This window comes from Leptosomus discolor, chromosome 1 (assembly GCF_034619465.1).
Source record: "Leptosomus discolor isolate bLepDis1 chromosome 1, bLepDis1.hap2, whole genome shotgun sequence".
Taxonomy (NCBI): Eukaryota; Metazoa; Chordata; class Aves; order Leptosomiformes; family Leptosomidae; genus Leptosomus; species Leptosomus discolor.
In genome coordinates, this window is record NC_141391.1 from 217,212,276 (window position 1) to 217,226,911 (window position 14,636).

A 14,636-nucleotide genomic window follows, 5' to 3' on the forward strand; every position below is an offset into this window, starting at 1 on the left:
GGCAAGTGCAAGGCAGTTAATCCTGGATTTAGGAACCTGAAGGTCACTCACAAAACAGCTAATAAATACTTGTGTGCAGGTGATTGCTGTCTGCAGTGACCTGCTGCCTGATTGAGGCAGCAGATGTTTCCCTCTTTCATCACACCACTAATAGTCACATTTAGGCTTAATTGCCTAAGGTGGTTGTTGCCTGAGGAAGGGTGCTGTTAGTGAAAGGTGTTGGGGGAGCAAAGCTGAGCTCTACCCTGTAGACAGCATCAGCAGAGAGATGGAGGAATTACTGGATTTATGGACTTTAACACCACTTGCCTAAGCCAAGATGAGCCTTTGTAGCTTCCCTTGCTGCTGTAGGCACGTGGGAGCACCATACTCAGATGGCATGCCTTAAAGCCTCTTTTCTCCTGCAGATGAATGACTCTCCAGGCTGTGTGCTGACTCCAGGAACCAAGAAGGAGCTTCTTCCCAAGGAAAAGGAAAATGTATGCCCAGGTCCTTGTCCTGGCAGTGGCTGTGGTGCAGTACAGAGCCGTGGCCGTTCATGAAGGTACGTGACAAATGGGCTACCATGAATGCAGCAGCTGGGGGTGATGCTGAGACACAGCAGGGACAAAAAGACCTTTTCCAAGCAGCTGTTTCTGCTAATGTCGTGGGTACACACACAGAGATGCTGTCGTGGTGATGCCTTTAACTTCTGCATAGGGTCCTTTTAGGTTGGGAATCAGCTGGCTAACAGAGCATCTCAGCTGGCCCCAAAGGGCAGGCAGGACCTGACTTGCTGCCCTAGAATTTATGGGGAAATCAGGGCTCTGCTCAGTGTCCTGCCTCTAATAGTGTTCCACCTCAGCTGCTCCAGAGGAAGGTGGGGAGTAAGGGAAAACTTGTCCCCTCCTGATTCCTCTTCTGATCTGCAAGACCTGGTACAAGCCACCACACAGAGGATATGAGAGAAAAGACCACAAGGAAGCCTTGAAACCCCCTGCTACTGTTTAGAGAGTCGAGGTGGCACAAGGGATCGCCTTCTCGCTGGCTCCTTGTTGCCTGTGCAAGCCCACAAAGAGCCTTTGGGGAGGAGGGGTGGGAGCCAAAAGGCAGGAGACAAAAGGACTCCAGAGAAGAGCCTTGTGGAGTTACAGCATGATCCACAGCATGTCTCCAGCCTCAGGGTCCTGCAGGAGCGGGAGGCTCCTTGTGAGCGTGCTACAGGACTAAGGCAGAGCTCCCAGGACTGTCATGGGGCTGGGTAGGAGCCAATGGTTCCCTCCCTCTTCAAATTGTTCTGCAGCAGCAAGCCCACAGGCTTTGAAGGTGTAAATTCACTTGGAATAAATCCAGTAAATTCAACAAGGAGTTAATGGAAGCTTTGGCATCAGCTACAAAATTAACTTGATTAAGTTCCTGTCCGTCAATTGTGCCAATATACTTGACTATAATGCTATTTAATTCGAAGCTGGGAACAGTGCAATAAATCAACATTTACAGATGTCTCTGGCAAACCTGTGATTGATGAAACGTGGTAATCTTGGAGGTGCATGGAAAATTTCAAATAAAATCATATCCTCCTGTGATTAATATAGCTGTCTGTGTTGGTATTTTCTCAAGAAGGTACCAATCCAAATATGCTTAACATCACAAGTTTCTGATGACAGCTTCAGGTACCTGATCCAAGGAGCAAACGCTCTCAGGTTTCATCGCCAAGCTGGGCCCCACTGGAAAGACGCTGAGCTCCAGGCTTAGCATCTCACAGAATGGGCTGTGGTTTGCCCTTTATAGAGATGGGGGCACCATCTTGCCCTTTTTAATCCCATGGAGCTCTTGCTTGGTGTCTTTCTCCTCATTATCGCTGGGTACAAATGAGGGCAGGAGCACTGTGCAGGGTGAGCAAGACTCCCAGGCGCCAGGCACGGATGGAGGATGCTCTCTGGGGATCTGGAGAAGTAGGTAGCAAAGGTCCCTCTGATACAAATGGCATTTTGAGCATGTTTTCCACATCAGGGCCAAAAATGCAGGTCTCCCAGGAAAAGCTGTCTGCACTGCCTTGAGTAGCTCCAAGAGGTGGGTGATTCTGAGGGGGCTGGTGGGTGGGCTTCTCCATCTTGTTGCATATTTGTTGGGATTTTCTTGTGGTAATCCAGGTTGTGGTTACCCCAGGGAAGCTGTTGAATGATTTCTGCCAGTTCTGAGGTCAGAGCCAAGGACTGGCATTGCCTTCCCTCCAAGTCCTTCTGGGGGAACAGGGACATCAAAGTCCAAGCTCAGGAAAACGGGTAGGTCCAGAAATAGAAGCAGCAGCTGGGGAAAGAGCTTATGGCGATCCGCTGTTAGCAGCTGAGCTGCCTTCAAGACACCCCCTGACATCTCAGCTGAAAAGCACTTAGGGAGAATTGAGAAGGGAAGGGAGATCTCAACAGAGAGCTCTAGGAAGGAAAATCAAAATAATTGTCTCCCATTTTTGTCAAGGGAAAGTGCTTTATATTCCCAGCTGGGTATGAGTAAAACCAAAAAAAAAAAAAAAAAAAAAAAAACCAACCCAGTTGTTGTTTTTTTTCTGCAGTAAACAGAACTGTTAAGTCGTGAAAAGCTCTGTGTCAGGAGGTACAGAGAAAGATGAAGAAACCAAAAGCCTTGGGTAACAAAGACCCCTGGGCTGCCATCCATCCGCAGCTGGCAAATGATCTTCTGTCCTGCTGTGTGGCCAAAGGGGATTGATCAGGGACAGAGCAATGAAGGAGAGCACAAAACCTGCATCTTCTCATGCTCCTTTGGGGAGCCTGCTTCTAGAAATGGAGTAAAAGTCAGGTAAATTGAAGAGGTTGAGCTAAAACAGGCATTCCATTTGCAGCAGAAGCATGAGAAACCCACCTGGCACATCTCCCCAGCAAACTGGAATGAATGCTGCAGCCTGGTTGGGTGTGAGTTTGGTCTCCAGACCTGCAGCTGAAAGTCAAGGCAGTGGCTGGGTACAGCCCAAAGCAGCAGTTACACAAAATGGAAAAAAAAGTGCAAAGAGGTTGAGCCCAGTCCTGGTAAGCAAGGTACAAAAGGCCTCCTCCAGCAGTCAGCGTGGTCTACTTTTTAGCAGCCCTATGGTAATAACTCAGCATCGATCTGCAAGGGAGAGAAACAACAAAGAAGACATAAATTCTAAACATCCCTTGTAGAACATTTATTAATTTAAGCATCCCTAACAGTCATCAGATTTCTGTCCACGAAATACATTTATTGGATGCCTAAAGAAAATGAAATTAAATTGAGACTGAACACTGTAAAGGGAAATAATCCTTGATGTTCGTTAAACAAATTTTGCTGTACACCTGTCCCTTCCCTGCCAGCTGTCATCAGATAGCTCCGGCTTGTACGGAAAAAACACTCAAATTGTTCATTCTTTGCACAAGGTACCTTTCATGCTCAAGGCCACAGGCAGCTTGGCAAGAGGGGAGGATTGCAGAGCTGAATGCATTGAGTGTCCTGAGCTCTCTCTGTGCGAGACTGGAAGGCTTGGTTGTTTCAGGGCTGGCAAAGCATGGGTGGCCAGGAGGCCCCTTGTCTGCATGTGTGTCTCAAATTGGCTCTGGAGACCCTGCTGCAAGAAGCCTAGGATGGTTGGTGGGGTGGCGGAGCTGCCACGTTCCCAAATTCCAGTTGTGCGTGGCTCCGGTGTCAACGTCTGCCTCTGGGCGTATGAAACCTCCAGGTATCCTCTTGCTTCCAGCGTGTCCTACAGACCTGCGTGACTTGGTGGATCTGGGTCTCAGGGTTTGTGCTTCAAATGAGAAACTTCCCCTAGCTGAGAACAACAAAATAGGGAATTAGGAGGAAACTTAAGACAACAAAGCAGCCTGTTGCTCTGGGAGGCCCATGATTACCTTCTTTATTGGACCGAAGTAATACTCCTTGGCTGCAATATCTCGGGGGGTTCGCATGACTCAGAGGGGTTTACCTCCTGGCTGGCTCATTGCATGAGCCTTCCCACCCCTCCTCTCCCTCAGCATGCAGGACGGCGGAGGCGGCCGACATTTTGTTCCTCGTGGGGCAGTCCCAGGGCGCAGGGAAGGAGAGCTCCCGGCTGCTCAAGGACTTCATCGGCAGCATGGCCCGTTCCTTTGAGCATGTGGTGATGGGCAAAGGAGGCATCCGGCTGGCGGTGGCACTCTACGGGGAGAAACCAAGGTGGGTCAGTCCATCCTCTACCACCAGCCCCTGGGTTTCTATAGCCCTGTGGCTCTAGGTGGGCAACCGTGTCCCCATGGGTAAGAAGCTCGTGCTGCTCTGCTGGACCGTTGCGAGAGCAGAGCAAGAGTTCCACCCGCAGCAATGTCACCAGTGTCTAGAGGTGCTTGGCCACGGGGAACTCTTTCAGGGCAGGGAGGATGGTATTTAACACAGCTATAAGAAATTCCCCACCATCCAGTTTTAGATACAGTTTTGTGGTAACAGGGCTCTGGGGCTCATACCCTGGAGTCCCTTGACCACTGTGAAGGGGACTTCTTGCCTACATGCAGGTCTAGTGTGGCCAGCTAAATGTCGACATCATCGCTGTTTATTACCATTTTCGGTGCATCCTTGCTGTAACAACAGTGTTTTCTTGGTCTTTATTCACCCATATTCCCCCATTTCTCGTTCCCAGGATGAGTATTGAGCTCACGGATTATGTGACCGTCGAAGAAATGCTGGTTGCAATTCAGGATCTCTCCTTCAAAGGCAGCAGCTTAAAAACAGGGTCAGCCCTGGCATTTGCAGCTCACGCCATGACTCGCCTGGACACGCTGCGAGAGGATGCAGCAAAGGTAAGCGACCTTCTGTGACGACTCCCCTGGTGTCATCCTCAGTAGGCATCAGACCTCTTAACTTCTTCACGTGGCACGAATGAGCCAGTTTGGTTTTCATTTATCCCATCTGATTTTTAGCTTGGAGTTGAGGTGCCACATTTAGGAGCTTATTCAGCTTCAGGTCACTTTGTTGGTGATAGAAGGAGGCAGGCACCTCCAGATTTCCAAAGGACTGACTCACAGATTGTGGAGGGACCCTACGGTCTAGTCTGAGTACCCAAATTTGGGACACTTACTGCATAAGCTAACTGAGCAGGCTCAGGACATGATGAGGACAAGGAGAGAAGTTGCACGTAGCCGTTGCTAGTAGTCTGCCCTCGTCCACCCTGGTTACAAAGAGTGGCAGTACAGTTAGCATCTTGCTCAAAAAGCAGACATTGCAGTGTCTTTACCTTTCAGACATCAGTTCTGGCTCGTTGGTTTCTTCAGATTATTTTTTACAATTTATTTTTGTTCAATATTTCCAAGGGGCTCTGAAGGTGCTGCATTCTGGTTTGGTCTGCAGGCTGCATGAAGCAGTTCGCTCTGCTCTGACGGTAGACGGTCTTGAAATCAAGAAGGGGGCAGCTGCATGGGGAGTGGATACACCCCATGAATCTAGTCTGAAACTGTCACAGCCGACTTTCACCTCCCATGGGCATCCCCCGTTTGCAGCTTGGTGCTGCACCTTCTCCTTTGCTCTGCGATCCTGCATGTCGAGTGCAGTCTGTGTGATCCATGTGATCAGTGGGGTCAATGAGACCTGTTTTGGGTCACAGAGCAGGAGGGAGAACGTGATGATGCAGGTGGGATGTGTTAACAACCTCGGCTGCCTGCTTTAAGGTGTTACAGCAGAGTCTGTCTTCATTATGTCATCCCATGCACCAGCCATATCTCCTGCTATGTGATCTGCCCAAAAAGCTTGAAAGGTCTGGGCTTGCTGAGTTGGCTGTCATTTAAACCCAGGCTGTGGCTGAGAGAGTTTCTTACCACCTGATAGCACCATCCAGGTGCCATTGGCCAAGCATGTCATCCAGGGTGCAGTTGAGTCCTCCTTTAAGAGCTGCTCTTAGGGACTTGTAGGAGTGAATCTGCTCTCTGTGCTGGCACTGATCTCCTTCTGGAGCCAGAGTTACTGCCCCAAGCAGAGGTGAGACACAGCCGAGCAAGAGGAGAAGGTGCTGACATGAGCATTATCTGCTCCTTCCCAGGTCATGCTCATGAAAGCTGCCTTCATGTGACTTACCCTGGAGGCGTGGGTTATTGAGGGATTTATTTTCAAGTGCCCATCCCTGTAAAGAGGGGGACTTCATTCAAGGTCTGGTTTGTCCATGTGAAAATCCTGCAGCTGTCTCTATGACCTCCTCATGTTGTGCTCTTTCATCCTCTGGCTCTTATGCCAATTCTTGTAGGTAGTTGTTTTGATCACGGATGGGAAATCCAGCGACTCAGTTGAAGATGAAGCCAAGGTTCTGCAGGATAGGGGGGTGACAGTGTTTGCTGTAGGTACGTATGGACATGCTAAATTACGTGGAGCATTGCCACCGAATACTCTGTGCACCAACACGCAGTCTACACACAGAGGAAGTTTCCTGGCAGCCCCCTCCTCTAAAAACTGTACCCATCCCCAGGCTCAGCCACTGGCAACTACTGCAAGTACAGGAAAATCACATCTGTGCTGCACTTGCATATTTTTTGTTGTTGTCGATAGCTGATTTATTCAGTGGAAATCTGCAGGTTTGCATCTGTCAAAACTACTTGCGAATTCAGGAGGAGTTCAATAAATAGTTCCATAAAAGTCAAAATGTTTTGATGTGACATTTTCAAAAATGAAATGTTTTTGCTTTTGAAGCTTTCTCTTAATGGGGTTCAGAGACCGACTTCAGCTACGTTAAAAATGTCCATCAGAATAATTCTATGGGCAAGGAAAAGTTTCAGCACCTCCCTTCCCCCAAGAGCTAAATGCAGCCATTTTTTACAAGTCAAATCCTTCCCTTCGCCAAACTTTTCAGGGAAGAAGACTGGGATGGTGGTGGTGTTTCATTATAAAGAGCAGCCAAGTTGATTTGGACAAATGTGAGGTGAAAATTAGGGAGGGTTGATTTGTTGGGGATTTCCCCCCCACCCTTTTTTTTTTTTTTTTTTTTTTAATTCAACCACAGGAAAACCCTGCAATTTCCACACAGCCTCCCGAAGACGCGTTGTCTGCTCCTCCATCAGAAGGGCAGAAATGTCTCTGTATCCAGTGAGAAGGTTGAGGCCAGATCCTGTCCTGCTCCTTTTCACTCTCTGCCACAAAAGAGCTTTCCATTAGCAGCTGAATCCCCTGGGTCAATTGTCTCTAACATGCCTCTGAAGAAAACCTTGACCTCTTTTCCTTGATGGCTTCATCTGCTTCACCGCCGCCCATCCAGCTTGAGCCTCCACTCCTTATTTCATCCTTCACCGTGGGCAGCATGACTGCAAAGCTGGTGTAAAACTCAAAGGGCTTGCTCTTGACAGCCCTTGCCAATGCCTGGCCTGCCCCAGGGAAGGTGTTTGATGTCCTCCTTCTCCTTTTCTTCTCCTAGGAATGAAGGATGCTGACAAGAATGAACTGAACAAAATCGCTTCAGAGCCCACTGCAGAGCATGTGCTTTACATTGAAGATTTCCACCTGCTCCACAATGTGGCCCCCAAACTATCTCGGAGGCTCTGTTTCACTGCCTCGGAGCCACCTCGACCCATCAAACAGTCTGTGCAAGGTGTGTCGGGGCTCTCCCTTTGTCCCGCTTTCCACCTGCTCGAACCAGCCCCTTCCCAGTCCCTGGGTGTGCCAGCCACACCGCGGAGATGGACCTCCCGCATCCCTTCTGTTCATCACAAGGGAGCTTTAGGGGTTTGATGGCCCTAGAGGAGCAACCAGCTCCCGGAGCATCTATTGCTTGGGGACAGTGGTCCTGTGTACTTCGCTTGTGTCTACATCACCGTGGTTTGTCTGGTGATACTGGATCCTGAAACTCTTGCTGCTGGTTAAAACAAAAGGAGCAGCAATGGGCTGTGGCAGCATTTCTGCCCCTTGGGGGCTTTCATGATGGACCTCTCATGGTGAAGTCTGGCAGCACCGCTCACGGTCTCAGGAAGAACTTCATTCCTTGCAGAAGATGCTAAAATCAGCCAGAGAGATTTCCAAAGACATCTGGATCTCTCCCCAAACAGATACTGATGTTGCAGGAAATCCAGAGGTGGTGGCAATGAATTCCTGCCCCCTTCTTGGCACATAAACTCGTGAGAAAATGAGTTAAAAGCTTGGGGCAGAGCTTGGGGGAACTTCATCCAAGTCATTAGAGAGGCTCTTTTTTTCGCTTTATCTGTGGTTCTGTAGCTCTTCAGGGCTTCCTGTGATGTTTCATGGAGAGTTTAAGCTTTCTGGCTGAATATTCGCTGGTGATAGTAAGAAGGGCAGGAAGGAGCTGATGCCCTATACATTAAGCAGGTGTTCACAGCAGAAATGTAGGCAGAACCAGTTTTGTTTGACCTTCTCGCGCTGTCAAGCAATTTGCCGAAAGAAAACCTGCTTGTGTGGCTCTGGCCTGGGAAACAGGTCCCGGCTCTCCTGCACTGAGTCTGAGTGAGTGAGTGCGTGCCATCTGTACCCAAGGCTTTCTCTGCATTGAATATGCTGACTCCATCAATGTTGTCCAGCGCTGGTGCCACCACGGTCCAAACCAAAGGCCTTTCCTTTCTCTTTTTGCAGCTGAAAAGGTCATCGGCCCCCAGGATTTGTACGTCAGCGAGCACAGCCACAGCTCGCTGCGACTCACGTGGATGCCAGCTACGGGGAGGGTGACAGGGTACCGTGTCCACCTGCATCCCTTGCCGCCTTCGGGGCAGTCGGTTTCAGAGGACCAGCGGCAGGTAGAGTTGCGTTCCCATTTTGCAGAGCACCAGTTGAAAGTCCTGGTGTTAGGAGTTAGTCCTCTGCTAAGGCTGCTGATGGCACAGCCGGGCTAGGAGATGCCACAACGTCCCTCAGCCGTCCCAGTCACAGCCCAGTGCATTGGCCTAGGTTCCTGAAGCTCCATACTTGAAGGTAGACCATCAGATCTGTAGGTGTGTTGATTGCTCATGCTGATTTTAGCAGTGCTGCTGTGGTGAGATGGAGTTTCTGGGAGTGACAACGGGGAAAGTTGCGGGGGAAGAAGGATGTGGCACAAACTCCACTGGGGTTGATAAGAACAGGTCAACGGGAAGCACTCTTTCTCTCCTTAACCGCTGTGATACCACCTCTCAAACAAGGCCATCCAGCTTCCCTAGCAACGTCCCCTGTTCCTCTTATTGCCAAGATTCTTCATCTTGGTAAGATCTCTGTGTGTTTTGGTTTTCGATTTGCCATGTCCTTGTGTGAGGGATGCTGCCACGTGTGCCAGCTCACTCTGGTTCAGCTTGGTCACTGTGCAGAGTTTGAGAGCAGGATTGAAGGATAGAAGATGTATGCCTAAAAGCTTTGATTTCTAATAATAGAACAAAGTTATGAAATCATACATTATTAAGGTTAAGTTTATTAATTGTATTAATTATTAAGATTGTACTTAACAAGAGCAATCATCCTTGGCTGCTTCAGAATCTTATAAGAATATAGCGAAAACACAGATGACGTCTCCACCTCTCTTGCCCTCAGGTTACCTTGAAATCTCCCTCTATGAGCTTAAAAGGAACTTCCTTTGCCAAAGATGGATGCTTTTTATCCATTTTTTTCAAAGGGGATTGGAGACTACCCTCGCCCTTATGCACGCTTTTGTTTTCATGGAGGTTTTTCTGGGCCAACTCATGAAACCTGCCCTTGGCACTGTCCTGTGTCAGTGCTATGTCCAGTGTGAACCCAGATATCGTTTGAGGATCTCAGTGTTCTGAGTTAGTGAGTTTTTAGAGGCTTCTGCTCGTGGAAGTCACCTTGCATCACATGTGATGCCTCGTACTTCTAACCTTTTGCAAACATGGGGGTCTTCTACTGTCATGGAAGTGTAATGATGTCCTTTGTCCCCCTGTGTGACAGGTTGTGGTGGATGGTGACAAAAGTACTGTGCTGGTGACTGATCTGAAGCCCAACACCAAGTATGTCTTCACGGTGAGGGCCGTCTACACAGATGCTCTTGGGGAGTCAGCAGCTGTCAAGGGGAAAACAAGTGAGTGTTCTGCAGTTGTCCCTGTGTGTTCCTTGTCTGTGTGGGCACAGGAAAAATCCCACCCCAAAACCGTACATGTGAGGAGTGAGGGATGGAGAGGTAGGAATGGGTAGGAGGAACATCTGTCCGAATGTCCATGGTGTGGGGTGCAGGGTTGTGAGGGGGTGCAGGTTTGTGAGTGAGTGCAGAGTAACCATGTGGTTAACTCACTTGAAAGCAGAGGGTGCAGCCTGCTGGATAGCTCACATAATGTGATTTAATAACCAGCAGGATTTAACAAATCCAGGCCGGGATTCAGTTAATGTGACACTCATGTACCTGGGAAGAGAAACCTCTGGAGACTGTGGGTTGAGAAACACAGACATGAGTTTTATGGAGAGATGTACATTGTTTTGGAAGTGGGTGGTCCAAAAGGTTTGGGTTGGCACTATGCATGCACTTAGGACTTGATTTCACTCAAGGGGAACACCAAGGTGGTATGATCATGGTCTTTAGGAGATGCCCCAAGTAGTGATCTCTGGTCCCATGAAATGATCTAGGCTTCCTCTGCACTGCAACCTGCCATGCCAAATTCCTTTGCTGTCCCATGGCTGGCTGTAATGACAAGGTTCTTGGAAATAAAGGAGCAAATCCACTCTTGGCCAAAACCTGGAGTGCAAGACGCTGGGTCAGATATGATGGATGGAGCAGGTTTTGTCCCAGAAGTCTCTGCACTACTTTAAGGGGTTTCAAGATTTTAAGGGGTGCGCTAATTCTCCTTCCCTCCCTGTTTTGCATGAAGTGCCAACTCTGCTTTGCACAAGGGGTTTTGAAAATAATTGTTCCTTTCTTCCTTGTCTTTTGTTTCTTCCCCCACCCCCTGCAATGTCTTAAATTGTTTGTCTTCTTGAGGGAAGATCGCTGACAGGATGAATAAATAAAGCGCCTCAATGAGGTTGACTCATATGTACTTGCCAGGAATAAGATGGAATGTCTTTATGGGTGGAAATAAAGTCATTTGATCTCTTCTCTTATTATCCCCAACATGAAGCCAGAGGCAGAGGCTATAAATCTGTCTGCCATGGCTGGCTGGATCAAAATCAGCTCCTCTTTGTAAGGGTTGTGTCCATAGGCACAAGTAGCATTTGATTCATGTGTCCTTGCTCAGCCTGCATGAAACCACTGCAGAGTTTTCTCTGCGAATGGAGGAAATGCCTTGTGGGTAGATATTTCACAGCTCCCAACACCATTCAAAGAGAAAGCCCACAAGCATTCTGCCTTGGGGATTTTCAGCTCACTTTTCAACTAGACAAGGGTTTGTTAGAGGGGGGTGGTTGCTTTTGAAGATTCAACTGAGAGAATAGGGAGAACTGGTGCTGCTCACCTTTGTGTCTCTTTGTCCTTGAAGACAAAGGATTTTCCAAGGGTCTTTGCCGTGGCACTTTATTACAGCACTGTCACATCCATTTCTGCATTTTTGTACCCGAAAGCACCTGTGCCTCCAGTCACTAATTTCCGTGTGATAGAAGAAGGACTTTTTAGCTTGAAGGTGGCTTGGACGCCTCCACTGGGCAAGCTGAAGGGCTACAAGATCTACATCCCCAGAGGTAGGTTCAGATTTTATTAGTTTTTCTTGGAGTTTGCTTTAAAAGGAGCAGTGACTTGAGGACAGGAAAGGTGCCATTTTGTCCAAGGAACAATGCACCACAGAGCTCCTGGCATTACTCTGGAAGGAGGCCAGGTTAGCCTCTTCCAGACAGTTTGGATCCTCCAGGGGAGAGGAGAAGAGTCCTTTGAAGGACTTTCTTTTGAAGAACAAGATGGGGATGATGCTGTGGATGCCTTGTACCCATTTGCAGTGTCACATCCAGACCTACCGTGGATGTTTTTCATACTCAAATGCCTTCTTTGTTGTGGATGGGGGGTGAGTTCAAGCCTTTGGTATCGCTCACACTCAGCTCTTTGTGATCTGGAGGGCTGGGACAGCATGGATATGTCAAGCCTTATCTACAGACATAACTCTCAGCAACATCACATGGGTTGGGGGACTTCAGTCGTGCCCTTGAACCAGCCCCTATGCATGCTCTTCACCATATAGTGTAGACATCACCGTGGAATGTGAGGCAGGCAGTGGGAAGGCTTCACCATGACTCCTCTCCTTGGTTTCACAGCCAACAGACCAGGAATGACCTATGAGCAGGTTCTGCAGGGTGATGTCTCTTCCCACGTGCTGGATAACTTGCAGGAGGATAGGGAATACAACATCAGCATCTACGCAGTGTACCCCCAGGGGCCGAGCCAGCCTGTGGCTGCTGTGGGGAGAACATGTAAGAGGTTTGACTCTGCGGCCGGTCCCTTCTTGCCAAGGGTGCTGTGTTCACACCCACACCCTTTGCTGTCGATAAGCTGTCCTGGTTTCGGCTGGGATAGAGTTAATTAAACTAAAATTAGTTAAATGACATAAGCATCTCAAGGTTGGTGGGCGCTGCAGCTACACGTGCATCAAAGGGGCAGCGATCAGCAGGTGCTTCCTGACTCCAACCTTGAGCCCTGCTCTCCCCCCATGATATGCATGGGACATGGACACCCTCGAACACCATCGTGCTGCTTGGGAGGAAGGGTGGGAGATCTGCCAGAGCCTTGCTTGCCCTCCTATTTTGCACCCACACCACATAAAGCGAGCGAGGTTGGTGCATCAGAGGCACTGGCCCCGGAAAGCAATGGTCAGATTTGGCTGTTCTCACCACTGCTTTTATGAGATTCTCTCAGCCTGTCAGGCAGGACAGGAGTCCTTGGAAATCCCTCTCCTTCTGACAGATGGGGTGGAGGAACAGTGATGCAAGGAGGGTAGCCAGCAAAGTCCTCCACTGGCAAGTGGGTGCTCTGAAAGGTTTGTTCCCTGTCCTTCTTCTAGTGAAGCTCCTGCCTGTGAAAAGCATCTTGCTGCAGAATGAAACCACCAACACCCTCCAGGCAAGGTGGAGCCCCGTCCGCGGAGCAACGGGGTACAGGCTCACCTGGACATCAGCAGGTAGAGACTCAGGAGCAGGGTGCATGCATCAGTGGGGAGGGAGATGGAGAGACAGGAGCTGTGAGGTCTGCAAGGCGATGGGTGCACTGACACCTTCAGTGTCCAGCCATTCAACAAGACACTGGAGGGAACCGGGTTTTTGGGGGTCTCTGAATTGTGGAGTTTTCTATACTATAAATCAGCAGCTTGCAACAAAGAGCTATGTCATGGGCATTGATGGGGAAATCTGCCATGGATGCAAAAATACCTGCATAAAGCAGGCTGTCAGGTATCCAGCCTTGTTAACATGGGATTAGTGCTGGATTTACTGGACCTGAGCAGCTTGGAAAGGGTTAATAGCTGGAGAGAAGCTGATAAAGATCTCCATGCAGAGCTGCACATCACACAGCCCCTGATCATCTGGGGTTACCTCCTTTTTGGGGCGAGAGGTACTGCCACAATACAGACTGGAAGTGCCTGTGCTTGTTGCTTTTCTCTCTGCAGCTCTAAGACCTGACTGTGTCCCCCAGCATCCCATAATGCATCCTCATTCTCAGACAAATTCTGGTGTTTGAAGACAGATCTGCATTTGCAGTTGGAGCTTCTGCCCTGCCCTGAACCCAAACATATTTTCGTTGCTGGTGTGGAGGAGCAGAAGTCAGAAATTCAGGGATATTTTGGCCTTGGGAGATGGATATTTCAGTGGTTCAAAGATGAGATGGGATGTCACGACACCTGGGCTCCATCACAGGCTTTGAATAAATAGCACAGTCTCCTCTAGCTCAGCTCCCCTGGTTATGAAATAAAAGGACATCTCCCACCAAGGGAGGGGGGTTTAGTTGGAGAACAGCTCCAAAAGTCATCAGAAGGGAAAAATCTTTACAGAGGAGATATAAAACTGCTTTTATGGCTTTGTAATGAGTGTCTCTCCAGAAAAAAAAATCATAGCACACCCCAAAACTGAGCTGTTTACCCGGTCAATACCCCAGCTAGAAATGGAGCACGCACACGCTCAGCCTGCCGTGTCTTTGGAGTGGGGACACCCCTTCTCGAGGGGACAGTGCTGGACGTCCTCAAATGAAGCGGCAAGGGCACATCACCTCTGCTGTGCTTTTGCTCTTTCTGAGTAGCTCTTTCACCTGGTACCGGTTCACCCCAAATCCAAGGGTGGCAAAAACCCCGAGGGGCAGCCCACCCTGGCTGCTGGGCCCTTTGGGGTCCTTCTCCCACACTCCATCCCGTCCCCAAGGCCATGCGTTGGGATCCCGACACCTTCTGCCCATCCCCGTGCAGCCATCCCAGGCACTGGAGGCGTTTGATTTTTCTCCTCTGACTTCTAAGACAGAGAATAGACAAACATAAACGAGCGGCTGACGTGGAGAGAAGATCCATGGCATGGGGTGGGAGAAGGGGGATGGGGCTCGGGTGCTGGTGGAGCAGAAGATGGGGACATGGCACCCTCCAGTGACCAAACTGCAAATGGCAGCTTCCCCCTCCCCAAAACCCCAACATAGCGCTGCCTGCACCTCTCTGCCCCTCTGAAGCTGGGTGTGATCCCCAGAGATGAGGTTTTAACTCTTCTCCTGCCGTGCCTCCCTCTAGAGCGATGCTGAGAGGTTTAGCCGAGTGGTTTCTAGTCCACAGCCCGGATACAGAAGTGAGAAAATGTCTCTTGTG

General features: G+C 49.4%; 1 protein-coding gene across 1 annotated transcript in view; it reads left to right on the plus strand.

The window, feature by feature from the left end:
* Positions 1 to 3,596: 3,596 nt before the first annotated feature.
* The window catches only part of LOC104347583 (collagen alpha-1(XII) chain-like), a 30,959-nt gene continuing 19,919 nt past the window's right edge, over positions 3,597 to 14,636 (plus strand). Inside the window, exons 1-10 of the mRNA XM_086462509.1 lie at positions 3,597 to 3,691; positions 3,994 to 4,167; positions 4,625 to 4,784; positions 6,218 to 6,461; positions 7,376 to 7,549; positions 8,542 to 8,702; positions 9,841 to 9,970; positions 11,455 to 11,556; positions 12,121 to 12,276; positions 12,864 to 12,980. Of these exons, the coding sequence (XP_086318635.1) occupies positions 3,597 to 3,691; positions 3,994 to 4,167; positions 4,625 to 4,784; positions 6,218 to 6,461; positions 7,376 to 7,549; positions 8,542 to 8,702; positions 9,841 to 9,970; positions 11,455 to 11,556; positions 12,121 to 12,276; positions 12,864 to 12,980 (1,513 nt within the window). The remainder of the gene's footprint in view (positions 3,692 to 3,993; positions 4,168 to 4,624; positions 4,785 to 6,217; positions 6,462 to 7,375; positions 7,550 to 8,541; positions 8,703 to 9,840; positions 9,971 to 11,454; positions 11,557 to 12,120; positions 12,277 to 12,863; positions 12,981 to 14,636) is intronic.